This window comes from Callithrix jacchus, chromosome 12 (genome assembly GCF_049354715.1).
Source record: "Callithrix jacchus isolate 240 chromosome 12, calJac240_pri, whole genome shotgun sequence".
NCBI lineage: Eukaryota > Metazoa > Chordata > Mammalia > Primates > Cebidae > Callithrix > Callithrix jacchus.
The window spans coordinates 111,664,377-111,689,999 of NC_133513.1; the positions used below are offsets into that span (position 1 = coordinate 111,664,377).

The 25,623-nt window shown below is 37.8% G+C and overlaps 1 protein-coding gene across 7 annotated transcripts in view; it reads right to left on the minus strand.

The window, feature by feature from the left end:
* The window catches only part of CACUL1 (CDK2 associated cullin domain 1), a 67,206-nt gene that overhangs the window by 14,577 nt on the left and 27,006 nt on the right, over nucleotides 1-25,623 (minus strand). For 6 of the 7 annotated variants that reach the window (XM_054243356.2, XM_054243357.2, XM_002756633.7 and 3 more), the window contains 3 exons: nucleotides 10,664-10,759; nucleotides 6,096-6,198; nucleotides 445-534 (listed from right to left, as the gene is read on the minus strand). In XM_054243356.2, the coding sequence (XP_054099331.1) occupies nucleotides 445-534; nucleotides 6,096-6,198; nucleotides 10,664-10,759 (289 nt within the window). The remainder of the gene's footprint in view (nucleotides 1-444; nucleotides 535-6,095; nucleotides 6,199-10,663; nucleotides 10,760-25,623) is intronic. The other variant, XM_054243359.2, reaches the window with a different exon arrangement.

Genomic DNA, 25,623 nt, shown 5'->3' on the forward strand with positions numbered 1-25,623 from the left:
TAAAAAGCATCCCTTGTGTTTACAGATTGTAGAACAATGTTCTACCCTGATAACTTCTGTAATTTCTCTCATATGGACATTTTAAAATTTGCTAGACAACTCTATAACAAGTTTGAGGTTCTGGCTTATAGAAAGATATATACAAAAGCTCCTTGGGATTCCTTTCAATTTATAAGGTTTTATTCTGCTTTTGACCGTGATGATGTCTGGTATTTGCTTTGGTTCTTGTGATTCTCTTTTCCCAGAACATCCTTACAAAATGACTGATACTTTACCAACCCTTGTCGCTTCTTTGCAAGTTACTTAACAGGCCTAAGACGATCGAGTTGTGAATGTGGATGTCTGTGAGTATGTGCAGTGTGCGGTGGGACAAATAGGAAATATTTTTGTTATTTCCCTCAGTTTGTGCAAAAACAACAGCTCCAATCCCAACAAAGTGTTTACCTGGTCTTAGGGTATACAGGCCTTTCACAATATTTGCCATAGTGGAAGGTGTGACCTGAAATGGTGTTGACTGGGCTTCTAAAAGTAAAGCTGAAATAAGAGAAAAACAGGTTAAAAAGAAATAACGCATATTGACTGTCGAGATTTCTCCCTGTTTCTCTCAAAGCCTCCCAAAACATAAACACTTGTAAGAAAGAAGCAGCCCAATAAACCAATCAAACGTTTATATACTAAGGATTTTATTTCCTAAATCCAGTGCAGTAGCTCCAGCTAACAGGTAAATACAGAAAGGTCTGCCGGCACACTAAAGGAAATCAATCAATTCACGGAGGTTCTAAAAACTAAAACTTTCTAAAAGCACTAGTATTCAGGATACATAATAAGTGAGTTGAAAGTGCTTCCATTATATTTGGGGAATAACGTGTCATACAATTACCTCCCTCAATCATTTCTCCTTCCCCTAAATCACCATTAGCAATTATTTGGTAACTGTGGTTAGAGACAGAAATTCATTTCCCCAAACGCTATAGCTACATCTACCATTTTCTTACAAGAGCTAAGGGCAAGAGATTATAATGGCTCATCTTAATTTCATGTCTTTGGTGACTCTGAATCTGAAGAGGACAAGAGAGTCGGTTTTCTTTTAGGTTATCTATTGCCACACAAACATTTTTTAAGTTTTTAATGAGGAGGAATAATTCTCTAGATTAGATCACTAACAATTACAACTGAATTCCATTGATTAGTGAACAGGTACTACTGACCTAAAATTATTCATTTTTAGTTTATCTCAAAGACCTGCATTTGCTAGTAACAACAACAAAATATGTGGTACAAGCCTCTAAGCCAGGCTTGTAACACCATATACAAACTGCTTTTGTTCCATCCATGCCTTTCCAAAAAGAGAAATGCCATCTTACTAGGCCAATGAAGCTTTTATAGTCTCAAACATACAATATGAGTTATGTTTGAATATACTGATGAAGGCCATCAGAGGTGTACTGTTCAAGTTTATCCTTCCAATTTTATCATCAGTAGATAGTTACAATTTTGAACAGCATAGACCACCAGGGATGTCCAATCTTTTGGCTTCCCTGGGCCACACATAAAATACACTAACGACAGCTGATGAGCTTTAAAAAAATTGCAAAAAAACTTGTTTTAAGAAAGTTTACAAATTTGTGTTGGGCAGCATTCAAAGCCGTACTGGGCTGCATGGGACTCACAGGCCACAGGTTAGAAAAGTTTGGCAAAAACAAATGCTAAGCATTTCATAAAATCATGTTGCTTTATGCAATGTTTGAAAATCGAAATTCTAGCTGGGCGCAGTGGCTTGCACCTGTAATCCCAGCACTTTGGGAGGCCAAGGACAGTAGATCAGGAGGTCAAGAGATTGAGACCAGCCTGGCCAACATGGTGAAACCCCATCTCTACTAAAAATAGAAAAATTAGCCAGGTGCAGTGGTCTGCACCCATAGTCCCAGCTACTTGGGAGACTGAGGCAGAAGAATTGCATGAACCCAGGAGGCGGAGGTTGCAGTGAGCTGAGATGGCACCATTACACTCCAGCCTGGTGACAGAGCGAGACTTCGTCTCAAAAAAAAAAATCTAAATTCTAAGTGTTAGGTTTTCAGAGTTTCTTATACTCATAAGGTTCTCTCTAATTTCAACATGTATCCATCATCCAAGCTATCTATTAATCCATCTTCCTAACTTTTTCATCAATCATTTTGGCCTCCAAATTAGCCTTGCTCCCACCAACTCTTCATATTCAACCACATATTCATTATGTGGTCAAGTATATACATTTGCAAACAACTCCTACCATAATTGTAATGACCTATGTCAAATTCAAGAGCTATGAAGAAATGATAAATACAAAGATATACACATAAAATGTACACAAATTAAATAGAAATAAATTTTAAATGATTACATTAAATAAGAGAAGATAATTAGAATTGAGAAGGTGTAACATTTCACTCAAATCTCTACTTTAACTCTTTTTAGAAAAACAGTGTTTAAAACTTAAAAGAATTTCTAGTTAATCTCTCCTTTTAAGGAAAAAGAAATGGCAGTTTGGGGGTGGTAACTTGAGAGAGGAAAGAGTACTGTATATTTAGCAAGTGCTAGGTACTTCATATATGTTTAATTCTCACGAGCTTTATCATCTACCTTTATATTTTTAACAGGTAAGGAATCTAAGGCTAAAACAAAACAAAAATCCCTTATTGATTAATTCATCTCAAGTCACAGAGCTAAACTAGAAGCAAAAGAGGTTCAAAAACTTGTGTTTCACTCTAAATTCTGTGCTCTACTTCATACCAATACCAAAATGCTTATTTATATGCAACATTCATCCCACAGACATCAATAAACCATATAGTTTAAACACTAGATCACTTCTAATCCTAATCTCTTTCTTTCCAGATTGTAACATTAAAGTCTAGACAGGTTAAGTGTCTTGCTGAAAGTCACACACCTTTTTGATACCTGAATCTCTGAGACCAGAAACAAGCTCACAGTGCTACACACTTGCTCAGAGGATTCTCTCCTCCATTAATTTGAAAAGCAGTTCTTTTTTGCTCTTTTTTTTTTTAAGACGGAGTCTCACTCTGTCACCCAAGCTGGAGTGCAGTGGCATGATCTCAGCTCACTGCAACCTCTGACCCCTGCGTTCAAGCAATTCTCCTGCCTCAGCCTCCTGAGTAGTTGGGACTACAGGCACATGACACCAAGCCCAGCTAATTTTTTATTTTTAGTAGAGATGGGATTTCACCATCTCGGCCAGAATGGTCTCGATCTCATGACCTCATGATCCACCTACCTCAGCCTCCCAAAGTGCTGGAATTACAGGCATGAGCCACCGCACCCGGCTGAAAAGCAATTCTTAAAATCAAAACTGAAAATACTCTTGGTTTCAAAAAATTTCAAACTATAATGCTTTGAACTAAAAGGCAGAATTGCCTAAGAAAATTAACTAAAATGTAATTATTTAAAACATTATGCAAACTGAACTATAAATCTTCCACTGCAAAAGTCAACATACTATCTTTTACCACGAAACTTTTACCATTAATTAACCCTATACTACACATTTACTGTTACATTTGATCAGAATCACCAACACACTATGTAAATACCTCAACAACAGATCCCAGTAGTTCTGTAGCTTTCAGAGTTTAATTCAAATAATTTCAAAGGAAAATAATTTTACTACCAGCCAAAAAACAGAAGCTATTTCATAAGAAAATAAGTATAAAAATGATTATACCATGGAGCCAAAAGAAAACTAGCTTTATCTCCAGTAAGAAGTCACTGTCTTCATTCATGAAACATACTAATAATAAATAACATGGGACACTCAAGAACAGATTCTTTATTAACAGAGACAGTATTCATTTTATATTTTTATACTGGTTTTAAGACATGGCTCCCAAATTCTTCTGACATGCCTCCTATCAAGAGGTGGGATACAGTCCTTTCTCCCGGAATTTGGGATCTGTAATCGCTCACCCAGCAGAATATAGCAAAAGTTGTACTGTGCCAGTTTCTGAGCCCAGGACCTAAGAAACCAGCAGTTTCCATTTCCTGTATCTTGAGATACTCATGAAGGAAACACAGAGGAACCAAAAGCTAGCACCAACTTGCCAGCCATGTGAATGAGTCACACTGAAAGCCCCAGCCCCCAGTGGAGGCACATCAGCCAATGCTGAGCAGAGCAGTGATAAACTACCCCACCAAGCCCTCCCAAACTGCAGAGCAAAATAAAAGACTGTTACTGTTTTAAGCCACTATGTTTTTGAATAATTTGTTATATACCAATAATGGAACACCAGCTTTCCAGATCTATCTGAAGCCACGGGAAGGAAATTACTGATCAGATTGTAGAAAATTACAGAAATTGAACATAATTATTTGTTTTACTGCAGTAAAGGGGTGATATAAAACTGTGTAAGCAGAAACAAGATATACCACAATAGCACAGCTATTAATAAATTTTAATCTCTCTTTGTCTCTGTTTCTCCATCTGTAAAACTTATTTAACCCTATCCTATATTTGTAAAGCATAGGTTCTACCACATATAAGCAGTGCGTGTTTAAAAACCTTTTGATGATGATCCACATAATACTGTTAAACATTGTCCCTTGTTGTTCTGAAGCTCCAACCAATGAGGCCAGTCATCACTTTTTGTATCCCAGTGCCTGATAATTGCTCAATAAATATCTGATAAACTCAGTTTTGTCCAGTTTACAAAAGCTTACGGGCCTTTTCTGTTCACTTGGAAATAAAAAGGTATATCCATCTTTAAGTGTAATTTTTATCGAAAACCAGACAATATTGTTTTCTCTCACCAGCTCTGGACTACTATATTCTCCTTGCATATGTCTAATAAAATTAGTTTCCAAATTACTGGCAAATATAAAAACATACTTACAAAGTAGACAGGCTTTTTCTACCAAATAGTAGCACTTCTCTATAGAACTTTAACAAGAGTTCAAAATGCCCCATTTCGTCATGAAAGCAAAAAGATAATGTCAGTATCAGGAAATACTTAAGTAGTTATAATACCTGGAACACCTCATGAGACAATGTTTAAAGATGTCTACAAACATCTACCAGCCTTAAAAAAAAAAAAAGCATGTTGTATTCCCAAGATTCTAGGCCTCTTTTCTGATTCTGGAATCTCTGGGAAACATAATAATGAAATGTATATTATCTTCAACTACACTATTCTTTGGAAAAAAAAAACGTGCCTTTCTAAACTAGCCCCATGCTCAATAATTCCTTCACTTAATTTAACATCAAAAATTTTTTTAAAAAGTTTATGGTCAAGCTTAGAACGATTCTTCTGTAAATTCTGGTAAAAGTTCATTGGCGTAGACACTAATTACAACAAATAGGAAAGCAAAAATACACACTGCCAACCCAAATATATGCCACATTCAAAAAAAATAATATGCTGCATAAGATATGAGCTAAAAGGCTGCTGAGACATTAGGTTACAGGGGCTTCCTAACTCCACCTGGAGAAGTATATTCTTTCAGGAAAGGTAGGATGAGATGCCACCTACTGTGAAGAGGTCTCAAGAATGGAGAGAGAAGAAACTAACTGAGCTTAATGTTCTTAACAATCTATACAGCCACATTAAATATTTTACAAATCCTAATTCACAGGAGAGAAAACTCAGGGTCACAAGAGGCGAAGTTTGCCTAAAATGGAGAATACATGACAGAACCAGCCTAGAGAAGGATTTGTGTACTAAAGAGTAAAAATCGGAGAGGATTCTGTACTACCATTTCAAAGAAATCACACAGTACTCCTAGAGTTATTGGTAGTAAAGTTAGAAGTGAACTTCCTAATAATACTTTCCCCAGTGTCAGGAAAAAAAAAAGGAGGTGGTGGTGGCAATAAGTTATCAGGGCAGACACAAGGGCACTGTCCAATGACCTGGTAGAACTGTTTACCGGGTGACCTTCAAGTCCCATTTTTAATTCTGCAGTGTCTCAGGTGGGCTTCAACACTTCCTGCTATCTGGTTCAGAAGATGTTAACATTGGGGTTCATATGACAATACTCTCAGACCAAAAAAAAGAAAAAGGAAAGATCATTGCTAGTCTTATCTCACCCCTGTAAGTTGAATTACTTACGCATTAGGCTGTAAATGTGCTTTTCTGCAACATGTTCCGTAAACAGCTTTATAAGGTCATCTTTTAAGTCTCTGTTAAGCTTGGTTTCGATGTAAAACTTATTCTGAAAAACAAAATAAAATCTTTTTTGTGTATTAATTGGGGAAATGATTAGTCTAACAAACTGGAGAACTAAATATTATTTTAGAAAACAATGTATAAAGGCAGCAATTAAAACAGAAAAACTCAACATCCAACAATGAAAGCCCTGCAGCTATTAGTTACTTGTCTTTCTGGCATGGGGCTGAAAACAACAAAAAAATTGTTTTGAACCATACATCTCCAAAAGAACACTAGGAGATACCCAACATTAACTAGACAGGGAAGTACAAACACTGTAGAACCACACTGTGTGCAACACCCTTTAAAAATACATCATCTAAAGACAACATGGAGAAACACTAACGAAAAGTACCCCATCCCAATAATCTGGATTGAAAGGCTGTGGACATGCACTGGTTGACTCCCCAGCACACACTCAATTTCACTGATTAGTTTAAGTCTTTCAGTTTCTGGCACTCCGTGGGGACCACCTTTGGTTCAGAGGTAGACACTCAAGACAGACCAAGCAGACTTAGAGAAACCTTGGCATGAGGAAAAAATCTCTTGCAGTCATCTTATAACCATAAGAGGAACAGGATGCAACAGATGTTATGGAGAGCAAAGAGATCAAAAACCAAGTCCTTAGTAACGCTGTTGAACTACAGATTCAACCAACCCTGGACACTGCCTTATTTCTGGAGTTTTCTTACAAGAGACAATACTTTTCCTTATTTACTTCAATCACTTTGAATCATGTTTTCTGTTTCTTGCAGCTAAAATCCTGACGAGAATTACTGGCAAGTCAAAAGAGAATTTTTTCATATTTAAGTGTTAACTCAATGCAGAAGAGTAGAAAACACATAGAGGAATGCTAACAAGTTGCTGATTCTCTCTGAATTTGATTTTTAAAAAATTTTTTTAGAGATAGGGTCTCACTATATTACCTAGGCAAGTCTCAAACGCCTAGCCTCCCACTTCAGCTTCCTGAGTAGCTGGGATCACAGATGTGAGCCACTATGCCCAGCCATTTAATTCTTAACACAAGTTTTTTTCTGTCTCTTTAAAAAATATACAAAAACAAGATGCACATGGTTAAAAAATAGAAAGCATGCAAAAGAGTATGTAATAAAAAGTTTCTCAATACAGACCTTCTAACCCATTCCCAAAAGGTCCCATTCTACACTGGGAAAACTCCGGTATATTCTAAGATGTTTCTTGCATATACATGGGTATGTTTTTTTCCTCCTAAAACTAGTGAGAAAATATTAAACACTGCATTACCTTGCTTTTTCATCTAATAATGTATCCTGGAAAATTCTTCTCTAAAAAAACCGAGTTGTGTTACTTTTAATTGCATATTTTTCTGTCTTCCATAAATTATTTAAATAGTCCCCTATTGATGAGAATATAAACGTTCCTCAATGTTCTGCTACTTTTAAACCTGCATAATTCTTTTATATAAATATGTATGTATTTGAGTTTATTTGTATAATAAATTCCTAGAGGTACAATTCTTGAGTCAGATTTTTGCATTTTAAACCCTTAACAATAATGCCAAAGAGGCTTTACAATTTACATTTCTACCAAAAAGTGAGGAGCTTCTTTCTCTACAGTTCACGAGAACTGAATATTGATCAAACCTTTCCAGTTTCACTAAAATAAGTTATTTTATTTTTATTTCTTAAATTATGATATTGGATATATTTTCATGTTTATAATTTTTTCCTGGGAACTGTTCATATGGTTTGTCCACTTTTCAACAGAAAAATAAGGTTATCTTTTTCCAATTAATGAAAGCTGATTATCAAGGAAAACAAACTTTTGTCTTTTTTCCCACTTACTTTTGGCTTATGATATCTTACTACACAAAGGTTTCCAAAATTTTTATACTGTCATAGTCTAATATTTTCTTTCATAACTTCTAGATTTGGGTCTCATTGAGAAAGGCCTTTTCTCACTCTAAGACTATGCATGATTTGTCCTATAATAGTTAGCTAGCATTTCATTTTTTAAAACTTAGTCCATTTAGAATATTTTATAAAGAATAAGGTAGTGGCTAGGTGCTCATGCCTATTTAGGCATATGCCTATAATTCTAGCACTTTGGGAAGCTAAGGTGCACGGATGTTACAGACCAGCCTGCATAACATAGCAAGATCCCATCTCTACACACACACATACACACACACGTGCACACAAATTTTTTAGAGGAGAAGGCAGTAATCAGACTCCCCCACACTCAACTCCCAAATAACTACCGGTTGTCCTAATATTAGGTGTGGAATAATTACTCCTTCCTTATTGATCTGAAATGTCACCTTTCTTATTAAACTTCTACATTTACTTCGGCTTATTTCTGGGCTCTATTACTTTGATCCCTGACACCAATGACAAACATTATTAATTATCGTAGCCTTCTCATTCATTTTAGTATCAAGTAGTGATAGCAACAGGAGGCAGCCAAAAGCCTAGGGGTGGGTCTTTGGTGAAACCCAATCTCCAAGCTGAAGACCTTTTAAAGCCTGAAAGCCAAGCTAAAAGTTAAATCCTTGGATGGGACTGACAACTTGTCTTCCTTTTTGGCACACTACCCTCTGACTGATCCCCACCCTTCACCTGTTTTACATATACCTACCCTTTCCTAATTGGTTTTCTACACTGTTGAGCCCACCTTTGAGTGGTGTCTTCGATTTAACCTTTCTTACATATTCACAAACCAATCAGCATGCATCCCACATCTTGAGGTCACAAAAGGTCCCAGACCTACCCAGCCACACCACCCCTGCAACCTCTCTCCACTGAAAGCTGTTTCATTGCTCAATAAAATTCTTCTCTACCCTCCTCACGCTCCAAGGTTCAGCACATTCTCATTCTTCTTGGGCACAGTACAAGATCACGGCTCCAAACTATAACACAGGTTAGCTGAGATACACCAGAGTAGCTGAGCAAGGCCGAGGTGGGGCATTGCTGGCCAGGGGTCCCTGGCTTGAAAAGTGACCAAGAAGAAAACTCCTGCATCTAAAAAGGCCTCATATGTGAATTCTGCTAGCTGAAATTCAGAGTAAGTTTGAAGTTCACTCTTATTTTTTTTCTACATAAATTTTATCAGAAGAGATTACGTTAGCTGTCTTGTACATTTCATTTCTAAATATTTTCCCCTTTGGAAATAAATATCTAGTGAAAATTTAATAAAAATTTCAAGCTATTTTCACAATTCAAATTTTTAAATCAAAATTTAAAGCAAAAGTTGATCTGGCAGTATACCTTAAAGTCTCTGAAATAAATTAGCCATCTCTTTGAGACTCTGTCGTTTATATTCAAGAACAAAAAATAATATAACTGTTTAACTCCCCCAAAAAATTTTCTGCATTTATAGTGCTTTTCTCTCCTGGTACATTGTCCTACTGACATTTAAAACCTGAATGCACAACATTTTAATATACTCTTTCTATATAAGTAACTAGAAACATTAAAAAGAAACAGTATGAAAACTTCAGAAGTACTTAGAAACTCAAATTATTCTACCTCTTTTCAACTTTGTCTCAGATACATAATGTTAAATTCCAAACTTGTAAGCAAAAAAGTCTGTATTTGACCTCTATGTCTTTCAACAAGACCTTAGATACAATTTATTTTCTAGTTTAATGACAATTTCTTGATATTCATATAGACAGACTTCTAACAAGACATTAATTTTGACAATAAATGTTTTTAAAAATTTGTTTCTGTGTTGTCAAAGGAAACTTGGCTTATTATGGCACTAGCAGGTTAATACTTCAAACTATTTTCTTTAAATAATATACTTTTCCAACAAAGCAGTACCAAAGTTCAAAGAATTTCTATCTTCTGGACAATAAAAACATTTTCACAAGTAACTACAAAGCAAATTCAAGCTCTTAATTTATAAGAGAAAAGCTATAGTTAAGCTTTGCAATCTAAGATCCTTTCTTTGAATTCTGCTAGCTGAAAAAGTCAATTTGAGGTTCATTTATTCTTTTTTTTTTTTTGAGATAGAGTTTCACTCTTGTTACCCAGGCTGGAGTGCAATGGCACGATCTCGGCTCACCGCAACCTCCGCCTCCCGGGTTCAGGCGATTCTCCTGCCTCAGCCTCCTGAGTAGCTGGGATTACAGGCACGCACCACCATGCCCAGCTAATTTTTTGTGTTTTTAGTAGAGACGGGGTTTCACCATGTTGACCAGGATGGTCTCGATCTCTTGACCTCGTGATCCACCCGCCTCGGCCTCCCAAAGTGCTGGGATTACAGGCGTGAACCACCACGCCCGGCTACTTACGGAATTTCAAAGGAGAAAAAGAGAAAATAACTAAAGTTCTTCTATGTCAACAACTATCAAACATGACTGAAATAATTTAATTTCCATTTCTAACACAAACATAGTAAAAGAAAAACAACATGCTTAACTTTGCCTCTATTTGTGCTCTGACTAATACACTTAGGTATTTGGGGAGGAAGGGGCTCTAACTTACCATATATATGAAAAGAGGCACAATGCTCTGCAATGCTCCCATATATTGTCCAAGAGCTATATTAAATCTTTCAATATAGAGATCTGGAGGGCTGGCCTGTGAGAAAGAACAGAAGTGTGATCATTCTGGGAAACCAGGGAAAGACCTTCTACCACAATCTGAAATACAAATAGACTTAGAAGGAATTCAAAACTCATACTGTGATTCATAACAACAGCAGCAACAACAAAAAAAAAGACTTCTCCCTTTGTTCCAAAATCAAAACTGAGGTTTAGCCATCTTCAAAAGCTGTGTAACTTTAACATGTTAATTAAAAGGTTTGCTCTCTTACTGAATAAAAAGATGCACTCAGGCTGGGCACGGTGGCTCACACCTGTAATCCTTTTGGGAGGCTGAGATGGGCAGATCACTTGAGGTCAGGAGTTCAAGACGAGCATGGCCAACATGGTGAAACCCCATCTCTACTAAAAATATAAAAGTTAGCCAGGTGTGGTGGTGGGCACCTGTAATCCCAGCCACTTGGGAGGCTCAGGCAAGAGAATCGCTTGAACCTGGAGGCAGAGGGTTCAGTGAGCCGAGATCATGCCACTGCACTACAGCCTAGGCAAAAGAGTGAGACTTTGTCTCAAAGAAAAAGATTCACTCAAAGATAAATCACATGATTTTAAAAAACTATTACTGAATTACATAGATATTCCATATAGAAACCAAACTATATTTGAACCTGGAATCAGTTGAGAGGTTATTCAAGTAAGTGGTATAGGCTTAATGTTCTATTAGAATGGCTACAGAAATTTATAACTACCTTAGGCACAGTCATATTCTGATTTCTATACTAACTTGGTCGTAAACCACTTCTGTAGCTAATCAATTATAAATATAGGTTAGAAAGCATTGACACAAATAACCCATGTACACCTGCAGCTCTGTAGAGTAGTAAAATACATGCCTCTATTAACTCACTTTTACAAAATACCAAATCATAAAACCATCAAAAGAGAATACTTCCAACTTTTTTATACGTTATAGACTGAATATAGACTGTGTTCCTCCAAAATTCCTATGTTGAAACCCTAAACCCCTAGTAATGCCATATTAGGAGTAAGGAAGTAAATAAGGCTACATGAAGTCATAAGGGTAGAGCCCTGATGCTACAGGATTAGAGTCCTTAAAAGAAGAAACATCAGAATGCTCAGGCTCTTGTTCCTCCCACATGGCTCAGAAAAAAAGGCCATGTGAGAACTGCAGTAAGAAGGCAGCCATTTACAAACCCGGAAAAGGGCCCTCACCCAGAACCGAACAGGAAGCACCTTTGTCTTGGACTTCATGGCCTCCAGAACCGTGATAAACAAATTTCTTTATTTAAGCCGAGCAGTCTATATTACAGTTGACCCTTGAAAAACCAGAGGGTTAGGGGAGCCAACACCCAAAACAGTCAAAAAAATCTGTGTATAACTTTTCACTTCCCCCCAAATGTAACAACCAATAGCCTACTGTTGACCAGAAGTCTCACTGATAACATAAACAGTCTATTAACACATATTCTATATATTACATGTATAATTTATACTGTATTCTTACAGTAAAGTAAGCTGGAGCAAAGCAAATATTAAGATCATCGAGATGAAAAAATATATTTACTATTCATTAAGTGGAAGCATATCGTCATAAAGATTTTCATCCTCATCTCCACGGTAGGAAAAGGGTTGGTCTTGCTGTGTCAGGGGTGGGAGAAAATCCGTAGGTAAGTGGACCTACGCAGTTCAAACCCATGTTGCTCAAGGGTCAACTGTATTTTGTTGTGGCAGCCGAACCGAAGACGCTGTGTTTTACAAAAGTGCATCTTTCATTCTATTCTATTCTATTCTATTCTATTCTATTCTATTCTATTCTATTCTATTCTATACCTAAAGCTAAATTAGTTAGGTCCCATTTTAACACTAAAAAAAGATCTAAATAGCCAGTAATTTGTCTAAGATTAGACTGTTAGCAAATGACACATCCAGGTCTTCCAACTAAGAATTCATTGGGTCAGTGTTGGGGGATGAGTGTGGTACAAAACAATGCAGACAAAACTGATTGTACACAAGAACCTGTGGCAGCCCCACAGTCTATCAACCACATCTTACACATAAAGTCTTGCTTTCAAATATGGATATTAAGAAATGCCACACAGAAGGATTCCTGAATTTTAAATTTTAAAACATGAAATTATAAGACCACTTCAACTAAGCTGTTTCAGAAATGTTTAAATATTTTGATACTATTTTCAAATAAGATTCATATTTCAGTTCCACTTAGAATCTTATACATGCGTAAAGAATTGTCTTTACTTCTAATTCATCTTCCATTACTGAGCAGTTACAGGTTTGGTGCATGCTAAGCGCTTTTATTTACATTTCTTTAATTTTTTTTTTTTTTAAACATTTTTTGAGATAGGTCTTGCCGTCATCTAGGCTGGAGGGCAGTACCATGATTACAGCTCATTGCAGCCTCGACTTCTCAGGCTCAACTGATCCTCCTACCTCAGCCACCACCCAAGTAGCTGGGACTACAGGTATGCAGCACTAAGCCTGGCTAATTTGTTTTTCATTTTTGTTTTTGGTAGAGATGGGGTCCTGCTATATTGCCCAGGCTGATCTTAAATTCCTGGGCTCAAGCAATCCTTCTGCCTCAGCCTCAAAAAGGACTGGGAATACAGGTGTGAGCCACCACACCCAGCCCATTTCTTTTTCTTAGTCCTCCTAACTGCCTATAACTTGAATGTCATTTCCATTTTACAGATGAGGTGATGGGGACTCAGAAAGAGTCACCTGTCTACAATTCCACAGTGAATAAACCCAAGAACTCCAACTCCAACCACGACCAATCCAAGGCCTTCTACATATACTTAAATTCCACTTTGGCGCCGGAAACCTTTTTACAAACTTCTCAGTGTAGGGCACAAGTGTCTACCTCTGGCTGCACAGTCTGCTCGTTGTCATAGGCAGCACACAACAGAACTGACAATGGAAATACTAGCACTTCCCAAAAGACATAAGACCTCCCTGACTTTCTTTCGACCTGACCATCTCTCTTCGCACCCACTATGCTGGCTAACTTCTCCTAGCCATTCCTTTAAAACTATCTGAATTACATGACCCTTCAGTAGGGCACCACTGCACTACTTCCCTCACTGAGTAGTCTCTGCCACTACCTTCAAGTCTCTGAGGGCAAGATTTGTGTCTTATCTGTGCACCTCCAGTGCTGACCACAGGGCCTGGAACATACAGTTAGATACAGAATGCATTGTTTTGCAAGAAGTCTCGTTAATTCTAAACTTTGACTCTAAATAAGCATTGTTTAAATCTAAATTCTTACTTAACAAGGCTGTATGACATTAAGAAATTCATTTTGCCCTCTAAATTTCAATGTCCATACATCCAAAATAGGAAAAATACTAGCTGTGCTACTTCCAAGATGTGATGAAAATGTATTTTGGGAAAATGTTAAGTATTATACATGCATATATATGCAACTAATAAGTAAACTCCTTTCTGAATTAACTACTCATTTGTCTAATGCTTCAAAAAAAAATCCAACAACATTTTTGTTTCTTTGTTTTTGAGATGGAGTCTCACTTTGTCACCCATGCTGGAGAGCAATGGTGTCATCTGGGTTCACTGCAACCTCCGCCTTCCCAGTTCAAGTGATTCCCTTGTCTCAGCCTCCCAGTAACTGGGATTACAGATGTGTGCAACCACACCCAACTAATTTTTGTATTTTTAATAGAGACAGGGTTTCACCATGTTGGGCAGGCTGGTCTTGAACTCCTGACCTCAAGTGATCCACCCAGTTCGGCCTCCCAAAGTGTTGGGATTATAGCCATGAGCCACCACTCCCAGCCTAGTAACATTTTTAAAAGCATTCTTTGTTAACTAAAGAACTTGGAAAAAATGGTTCCACGTTATAGGCAAATTTTTAACTCTAACTAATGAACAGAATCGTACGTAATATCTCTCTCTAAACTGCTTCAAATAATTCTAAAAGTGGTATTTCGGCATTCAAAGAAATAAATGTAGAAGTATTATGTGCAAAAAAATCTTAAAAGCTGTTGCATTAAAATAATGCTCAGCTGAGTACAGTGGCTCACACCTGTAATCCCAGCACTTTGGGAGGCTGAGGCGGGCAGATCACAAGGTCAAGAGATTCAGACCATCCTAGCCAACGTGGTAAAACCCCGTCTCTACTAAAAATACAAAAATTAGCTGGCATGGTGGCATGCGCTTGTAGTCCTTGCTACTCGGTAAGCTGAGGCAGGAGACTTGCTTGGACCCAGGAGGTAGAGGTTGCAGTGAGCCAAGATCGCACCACTGCACTCCAGCATGGCAACAGAGCTAGACTCCATCGTAAAAAAAAAAAAAAAAGTTCTCTTTTCACAAATGATCACTTTATCCAAAAGTTAAAACTATGAACATTGATGAAAAAGTACATTTAATAGCAGAGAGAATAAATAAAATTGAATTTTTGTTCAAGAACTCCTGAAGTCTTAAAGGTTATGAGTATTAAAAAGTACTTTCTGTACTGAATCAAATGTCAAACACTTGGCTTTTTCTACTGAGTAAAAAAGTACATTTCATGTAACGCTCATTCAAAACCTTTAAATGACAGGACTATAAATTTTAACAGTCTTCTAAAATAAACCCAATCTGCTTACTAGGAAGTTAGAAATACGTGCCATTTTTTTAAAAAAAACCCTTTAAATGGTTTCTCCTTAAAAGTTAAGTTCCACTGGCTCTGGGCCCCACTGGGGAAATTGCTACCTATTTGATTTACATTATTTCAACATGACAGTATTTGGCTCGGGCATTACAGTTTTTACCCCTAAACAAGCAAGCTCTGCTTTTTCCCCAAACAAAACAAGAAAAAAACTGCCAGAAAAATAATAACCATGGTTACAGGATCTTGGGGGTGTCATTTTCTAGCCAGAAACCTCTGTGGCTGGTGGCACCTTTGCCCAAGTTTTGCTCAGCCCACTGGGCTCATTTCACCCACTTGGCCTGGCTGGCTGCACTGGACTCACACTACCAGCCTGGGTCCCACACCTGCCAAGGCAAGTCAGGTATAGAATGGCAAGGGGTTTGTGAGTGAGCATGGAGTTTGGCCACTGAGCACAGACATGCTGGCTGCTATAACAGGCAGGCAGCTCCAGGTGCTGGCACAGGTGCCAGCTCTCTGCAAGGCTGTGGCCAAACCAAGGATACCACAAGCAGCTCCCACAGCTGGCAACGGGAAACATGGTGGCGCCCAGAAGCTTGAAAACTCCAGGAACCACAGGGCCCCAAAGAGGGAGTCACAGCCCTAGCTCAGGGAGCTCCTAGGTCTGGCCTTCCCAAAGGGCCACAGATCTTCTTTCCTTTTCTTTACCTGCAATGTGACAAACAAGTGGCATGTCTCCGCCCTGTTTGTGTTACAACTCTTTTAGCCTTGACATTCAGTGGGTCCTGAGTTCTTGTCCTGCAACCAGGAAGAATGAGCTAGACAAAGAGGAGCTTTATTGAGCAACAGAACAGCTCAGAGGAAACTGCAAGGAGCTGCTCCTTTCCACAGCCAGGGTGTCCACAAGTGTTCAGCTCCTAGCAGAGAGGGTAGCTCTTCTCTGCAGCTGGTCATCCCATTGTCTGTGCAGCTCTCAGCAGAGAGCAGGCCCTAAAGTGAGTGGCTCCACTGCAGCTGGCCATCTCAACCTCTGTTCAGCTCTGGGTAAAAGCCCAGGGCTTTTATGGGCCCAGAGGGAAGAAAGTACGTGCCAACTGGTCCATGGGCAGGCCTGAAAATGCACCACAAGTTCCCACTCCAGTCTGTGGGACTGGCAGCCTGGTCCCCAACCTCATTGGCTTGAAGGTGGGGCCTCACTAGGAACCCACCCTCTTCCACTCAGGAATCTGTCTGCCTCTTGCAGCCATTCATGGCACCCAGGATATAGGTGCCAAGGGGCACCTGCAGGCCAGCGCCAGGCTGCCCTCAGCACACCTCGGCTTTCTTTCTATGCTCATCAGTGCCCAAAGTCCAGAGGGGCCAAGGCAGCAGGGGGTTGGTGCTTCAGCACTGCCCTGAGTGTGCACATACCTGGCCAGGCTGTGACAGCACCTAGACTCAGCCCCAACATTGCTCCAAGATCACAGTGGACATAACAGGACGGAGAAGCTAGGCAGTGGGAGCAGGTACTTCTGAGCCTGTGAGGGCAGGGGGTCCTTATCGAGCCCCCAAGAATGCAGGGATGCCTGAGTCCACAGCCATGGACTGGGTGGCTGCAGCAGCAGCACCCAGTGAGCTCCCACCCCAGCTCAGAAGAGGCAAGGCCCCTGCCTGTCCCTGACTCCTGCCGGCTTCATGGAGCATGCAGCCCCACCCATGCCTCCCTGCTACAGTGGCGTCATGGCAGCAGCCACTCCAGATGGACCACCACTGCCATCACCATTACTCCAGACTTGATCCAATTTTTCATAACAGACCTAGATTCCCTGGGTTTTGTAATATAGCTGTGTGAGAATATTTTTAAAATAATGAGTAATACATTCACCTGGTTTTAAATTCAAATGAGTTCGAATGGGTTTGGAGTAAACGTTTTCCTTTCATTCCTTCCTCCCTGAACCAACCAATACCTAGTTTTTATATCCTTCCAGAAGAACTTGATGCCTATACTAGAAAATAAATGTCCCATTTATAGCTCTTTATACACAAATGCTAAGGTATAATCACACACATCTGCACTTTCCCTAACAACATATCTTATAGTCAGTTTTATTCCTGTGATTCTCGCCAACATTTTGGTCTCTGGAAACATTTACACTCCTAAAAATAACTGAAGATTCCAAAAAGCTTTTTATTTATATGCAGGTTGTATCTGTATTTACCATAATAGAAATTAAAACTAGGTTCTAAAAATATGTATTAATTCATTTTAAAATGACAGTAACAAACTCATCGCATCTTAACATATTTTAATGAAAAATATCTATTTACCAAAACGAAATTTAGTAAGAGGAGTGTCACTGTTTTTAACATTTTTACAAGTCTCTTTAGAACCTTGCTTAATAGAAGACAGATGGATTCTCATATCTGCTTCTGCAATGAAATCAGTTGTGAAGTGTTATTTTCTGAAACGATCAATGAATTTTTTGTACTCTATTCCAATAAAACCCACTGGTCTATCTTCTACTTTGAATGGATCTTTTCCATATACATTGTATAACATCACACATTGGTCATTTGGAAAATACTGATTCTCTGAGTTATGTAGATCTTCCCAATGTTGATTCCATTATACAGTATTTTAAAAAATACATCTCTGATGAGATAGTATCACCACCTATCTCATCAGAAGTCTTTTTAAGTAGTGGGAAGCTATCATCAAGGTCATGGTGGCAGATACCAATTTTCCAAAATTTTAATTTTCACTTCAAAGCTCAAATGTCATTATTGGTAACAAATACTGTCAGTCATTTTCCTTGAAGTGACAATCTTCACTCATTTCTGAGAAAATGTCTGTCAAATACCAAAGTCTAACCATAGTTTGTCAGTCATTTTTTTCAAGTGAAAATAGTATTCTATGGGGAAAAGTAAGAATTAGCTCAAAATTCAGACAATCACACAAGCACCTTTTCTCAGAACAACCACTGTACTCTGGTAGGCAGTCTCCCATTTCTTTACATAAAATATTTAAAGTATAGTCGAAGTCACAACTTAATAAAATTAATAATTTTCTCTGTTTCATCTAGGACATTCTTAATGAAACTGGCTTCCTCCCATTGCAAGCATTTAGAAATGAAGATTCATACTAAGGCACCGGCGTCTATCCATCATCATTTATAGACCCCTCTGAAAGGCTTTTGGGGACCCTCTGAGGTCCTCAAAACACACACTTTAAGAATATCTATTTTTGTAAGATGCTTGAATGTACTATTTAATCAGATGTCATACATCTTTTGTTACCAGGTTGTTGCACTAACTTCATACAGATATAGACAGTAATTTCAAAGCAACTTTTAAGTTAAAAAAGGTAGAACTAGATGATAATCTTATGTATAATTATATTAAAAAATTCAGTGTCTAGTTTAAATAGTCAAATCTGTGAAATACCACTAAAATATATATACACGGTCCTAAAAAGTGTCAGAAATGCCTCAGAGTAACAAAGGAAAAGACAGATTTGATATACATACCATACCTTCACAGAAGGGAAGGAAAAAGAAAGCTTGTCATCTTTAATTTTCTAAGCTAAACAAGGAAGACTGGTTGGTTAGTCAGTCACCCTAATCTGATGTATCTTAATAATTTTAGAAGAGGATGATTTGTTTAAAGAAATTTACCAGCCAAGAGACTTAAATATACTATGATCTGGGTCAGTACCGCCCAAAGGAACTTTCTGTGATGATGGGAATGTTCTATATCTGCACCATCCAATATGGTAACCACTGGCCTATGTGGCTATTGAGCACTTGGTTTAATTCAACTAAGGAACGGAATATTTACTTCATTTTAATTGTAATCGTTACACATGACTAACTGGACAATGCAGATGTAAAATACAAACAAGTTCTATAACTTCATACTTATATTCCTCCTCCTCTACCTACCCCCATCCCCATCCCACCAAACTGAAACATGAAAAAAACTAAGAGTATGTGCTTTTATCTTCACAAAAGCATTCTGGTTGCCTTCAAATAAGTAAGTGACTTTTGTATGCTAGAATGTCCAACATTCAATAAAAAACTAAGACCAAAAAAGCAGGAACACAGTCCACTGTCGAGAATTATGTCAAGAATTCAATCAGCATGCACAGACACCAAGATGGCCCACACGAAGGAGCTATCATGCAGAGACTTTAAAATAACTATGATTAATATATGCAATGACCAAGTGGAAACAGCAGACCACAAGCACAAAAAGATGGGAGAATTTCAGCAGGGAAATGGAAACTATTTTTAAAAGAGTCAAATAGAAATGTCAAAAATTCTCAAAGTTTATTCAAAGTCCTTTAACATTCATTCCTATAATACCGAGCACAACTTTGGCATTTTGTATCCCATGCAATGCACCTGGATGCCATCTCAAGGATCCTTAATACTATTTTCTCAATCAAATTGGGAATTTTTCTAAAAATCTGCCTTTAGATGACTAACTTGAGCAAAAACTACTAATTGGTAATATGTTTTTAGTCTAGCTTATTCCATGACTTTGCAGAGCAATACCATACTGCCATGGACAGATGTGTCAGGGCTCTAGAAGCAACACCCATTACGCACTGGAAACTGACAAAGACAATTCATAAAAATGGAATTTCTTGACCGGCGCAATGGCTCATGCCTGTAATCCCAGCACTTTGGGAGGCCGAGGCAGGCAGATCACCTGAGGTCAGGAGTTCAAGACCAGACTGACCAATATGGAGAAACCCCATCTCTACTAAAAATATAAAATTAGCTAGGTGTGGTGGCATATGCCTGTAATCCCAGCTACTCAGGAGGCTGAGGCAAGAGAATCACTTGAACCTGGGAGGCAGAGGTTGTGGTGAGCCGAGATCACACCACTGTGCTCCAGCCTGGGCAACAAGAGCAAAACTCTGTTTCAAAAAAAAAAAAAAGAATTTATTCCCAAACAGACAAATACATCTGACATTTCATTCTCATTCCTGCTGTGCAGATATTATTTCCATATCAGAATATCCAAAAAGTAGTGATGTAGAAGGTAACTGATCTTCAGGAGCTAGTAAGAGCTGTAACATGTGTATTAGACACCTCATAGAAACTGTAAGCACAGTTTTCAACTGAAAGCTACAATAAAGTCGGTTGAGTCTAACATTAGATGTTTCTCTTTTCACTTAGATTTCTTACTTTTCAAAGTTAACTGCTACTATTATTATATAAAAATTTTTTCTTGAATCATTTCTAAAATAAGACTTCCTTCATTTTCCAAATACTATTTGGACTTAAATAGTAAACAGAATTAAATCTGGGCTTCTGTGATCCTGGGTTCATTTAACTCATCTACATGAGATAATCTGCATTCTAATCCTAGCTTTGAAAGTAACTAGCTAGGTGACACTGAGCAGCTATAAAAGGTTCAAGGATTACTAAATGGAGAAATATCCAAAGAAGCCAGATCGGCTAAGTGCCTTCTCACTCCCTACATACTTCATCTCATACACAGCACTTAGCAAACACTAACTTACACTACTTACATCTATTTGCTTATTATTTTGGAAAGGAAATCTTTTTCCTTTTCTAACTGAAGTTACATAGTTTAATCTCAAAGTATATTTTAAAAAGAATACAATTCATAATTGTACTCTGTACACTGTGATGCAAATGCAAACAGCTACTATTTATGTGATTTTACTCTCCTGCTCATTTTCCAAGTTCTGAATGTTTTACCTGAAACAAATATATGCCTCTGGTAATGTCAGTGGTAAAGCCAGCATATGTTTTTATTATCAACTTAGTACCTTTTTACTGGATCTCTCTTTTGGTCCTGGTATTATGTGAAGCCCTATGAAGGCACATGAAAAAGCAAACAAAATCCTTCCTTCAAAGGAAGATAGTAAACTTATTAGAATCATGCTCTGAATGATAGCCTACTGAATGACTGAGGGCTAGGGTGTCTCCCTGGCAAATTTTTGGGTTAAGAACAAATTTGCCATGACAACTGCTTTAAGTTCTAGTAGGAATGAAAAAAAATAGATCTCCACATAACTCAGAGACATTTTCAGTAAAATACACACGTAAAGGGCTATTTAACAGTTGCAATGATGTTTATTTTACTTCAAATCTATAAAGAAAGGATATCAAGTGATTTTCTTATCTAAAAATCTTATTCACTTTAGCTCCAAATAGAGTATCTGGAGGAGGAAAGAATATTTTCTTAGAATACACTTTGTATTACAAGCGATTTAGAAATTGAAACCTTTAAAACGCATTAAAAATTTCAAAAACAAAAAACAAACCAACAACAAAAAAAAACATATACAAGGTAACTAGTTGAGTTATGCTGCCACCCACTGGACAAAAAATAAATAGCAAAGCAATCCTTGCTCTGACTTTAAACACCAAAGGACTGGCTGGGTTTACTGGCAATCTGGCAGTAAAGATTTTATATGCAAATTGGAATCTATAAATAGTGAATCAAAGTTAAGTACCGATTGTTGACTGATTGTTTCATTTCTATTAATTTCCATTATTAATTTATTTTAGAGTCATTTATTTTGCTTAAAACCAAGATACAGCTGGACATCAATATTACTCTAATTTTATTTAGATGGTTTAAATGTAATCAGTTAACTTCCTTCTAATTAAAAGTTAAATATTTAAACTACTGTAAATTCAGCGCTATTTGAGATAAAAACTGCAACATTTCCCAGCACCTTTGTCTCTGTGGTCTCTCCTCAGCAGGACCCTGAATGTACCTTAGTAATATTGGCGCTATTCCTCCCACTGGAGTGTTTGTTACTGTCCTGGCCTGGGAACCGAATCTCTGTGTAAACACAGTTTACTGGGGCTAACTACAGTGTGAATTCCAAAGCACTGACAAAAGAACTGTTAATGGGTTCCTGACTATCAAACTATTACATCAAAATGTCAGAATATTTTTATTTGGTGAAAATATACTCTCATTTAGATAACACATTAGCATATATAATAAATGTATCAACATTACTTGGGGAGAAGATGCCTCACAATTGTTTCACTGGATTCTGGATTCAGAAATACATATAGAAAAAATGAAATGTGGAAATGTCTTTAAGACAGTTTTAGAAGATTTTATTTCCATCTATCCATCATAGTAGTCCCCCACCTTATCTGGTTTCCCTTTCTGAGATTTAAGTTACCCAGGCAACCACAATCTGAAAATATTAAACAGAAAACTCCAGAAACAATTCTTAAGTTTTAAACTTCTCAGTAACATGATGAAATCTCACGCCATCCAGCTCCATCCTGCCTGAGATATGTATCAGCCCTTTGTCCAGCATATCCACACCGTTGACACTATCCATCTATCAGTCACTTAGCCATCTCGGTTATTAGTTCAACTGTCACAATTATCACAACACATGTTTAAACAACACTTACTTAACAATGGTTCCAAAGAACAAAAGAAATGATGCTGGCAATTCAGATATGCCAAAGAGAAGCGATAAGTGCTTCCTTTAAATGAAAAGGTGAAAGTTCTCAACTTAAATAATGAGGTAGGAGACAGAACTCCACTCCAGAGGTGGGACTTGGACATCAGGACCAAATAGAGGACTAGCTAAAAACAGGTCCGAGCAGAAGCACCTCGCCGTAAGACATGCCCACCAGTGTGCCATGTCAGTTTACCACTGCCATGGCAACACCCAGAAGTTACCACCCCTTTCCATGGCAACAACCCAACAACCCAGAAGTTACCACCCTCCCCCTCATTCTAGAAATTACTTCAGACTGCCCTTAATTTGCATATAATTAAAAGTGAGTTTGAGTGCAGAACTGCCTCTGAGCTGCCACTCTAGACATACTGCCCACGGGGACCCCGCTCCACAAGGAGCAGTACCAGTCTGAAATTGTTTACCTTTTGTTAATGCAGCACTTGGTCTTTAACATTTCCTATAATAGATAGGTTAAAGTTTATTAGTCTATTTTTCTACTTATCTCATCTGTTCTCTGTACTTTTTAAAAGTCCTTTCTTGATTTCTTTAAAATTACTCCATTTTCTCCCTCTACGTCTTGTTAATTATGTTCTTTTACTACACACTGGATTCCTGTCTTATCATAGTCTAAAATAGAGTGGTGCTTTGCCATTTCCTGACAATGCAAGGGCCTCAGAACATTTTTAAACCTTTATTCCCTTCAACCTTACACACTATTGTCATGAGTTTTGATTATACTTATACCCTCAAAGACATTATCATTATTATTGATCTACACTTGCATATTTATCTTTTCTCTTCTTCATTCCTACCTGAATCTTCAAGTTTTCATCTGGGAGCATTTTCTTTCTGTCTGAAAAACTCTTTTTATTATTTCTTTGAAATAAAAAACTACTGGTGATGAATTCTCCCAATTCTCACCTAAAAAATGTACTTCAAAATTTCGCCTGGTTTGACGATTGCCTCGTATCCTACTATAAGTAGTTATTTCTGATTAAGTGCCAGACACTGCTTATGAAATACTATGGAAACAATTTGATGCCTAGGATAACAGTATCTCTCCAGAATTTACTGTTGCTGCTAGTAAGCTTAATCAAGGCTTTAGCAAATCAAGACCATCTTAATCCAATCAAGGATCAAGCTTTAGCAACTAAGAAAGCTAGTCTGTATTTTTTTATTCTTGCTATTCCTGGGATGTGGTATGTCAGGTTTAATAGGCCTTATACTCCAAGTTATTACCCCACCCCCACAAGTGTGTCAAAGCTCTATTAAATTTCTCAGCTCATTAGCCTCCTTTTCCAGAATAAATGGGTGACCCCAGTAGACAAACAGCTCAAACGTTAGGTTCCTCTCTGAGACTCTTTCTTCTCTTAGATCCTGGCCCTAAATTCCCTTTTTTAGTTAGTTCTTTGGTCTAACTTTTGCAATTGCTCTCAGCAGGCAGGGTGGTCCACACCATCTAGTCTTATCCATTTTATGTTCACCACCAGACCCAACAGAGTACCTTGCATACTTGGATAAGATACATCAGGTTTCCCACTACAAACCCCTGCAACCAATAAAACCACTCAGTTTTGTGGTGATTCCTCAAGGCCTTAGAAATAGAAATTCCATTTGACCCAGCAATCCCATTACTGGGTATATATCCAAAAGACTATAAATCGTTCTACTATAAGGACACATGTACACGAATGTTCACTGCAGCACTGTTTACAATAGCAAAGACCTGGAATCAACCCAAATGCCCATTGATAATAGACTGGATTGGAAAAATGTGGCACATATACACCATGGAATATTATGCAGCAATCAGAAATGATGAGTTTGTGTCGTTTGTAGGGACATGGATGAATCTGGAGAACATCATCCTCAGCAAACTGACACAAGAACAGAAAATGAAACACCGCATATTCTCACTCATAGGCCGGTGATGAAAAATGAGAATACATGGACACAGGGAGGGGAGTACTAAACACTGTGGTCTACTGGGGGGAAAAGGGGAGGGCCAGTGGGAGGGGGAGGTGGGGAGGGATAACCGGGGGAGAAATGCCAAATGTGGGTGAAGGGGAGAAAGGAAGCAAAACACACTGCCATGTGTGTACCTACACAACTGTCTTGCATGCTCTGCTCATGTACCCCAAAACCTAAAATGCAATAGAAATTTAAAAAAATATATATAGTATATATAATATATACATTAAAAAAAAAAACCACTCAGTTTTTTTTACACTGACCAAAAAATCAGCTGTGATTAATTAAGAAAAAGAGTAAACAGTATTTAGATTTTTGGACAAGAAAGTGTACCCATCAAATTAGGGTTTTAGATTATTTAGCCAAAAGAAGAGACTGCAGGAAGGCAAACCAATTAAAAGAATACTACACCAGTACAGGCAAGAGCCAATGGTGACATGGAAAAGGAAGATAGCAATGGGAATGAAAAACGACAGAAGCAAGAGATATTATAGTATTCCACCAACTTAACTAGCACCCAGAAATAAGAGAGAAAAAGCAAAGATGAATATGAAGTATCAAGCCTCAGAAAGAAACTAATTTGAATGAAGAGGAATTTAGATTTACACCTCTGTATGAGGTAACTACAAGATGAAATCCAAATCCAACAGGGAATTGTAGGTCCTAGTCTGAGGGTCCTGGTTTCAGTCTCTAACCAAAAGTATGGTGATTTCTAAACATTTCCATAGAATTGTCTAAAACTATTCAGAAAATGATTTACTGAACTGGTAAACCAACTTACTCTCTAAAGTGATCTATTTCCATTCACCAGCAGAGGAAAGTGCCAGAATTG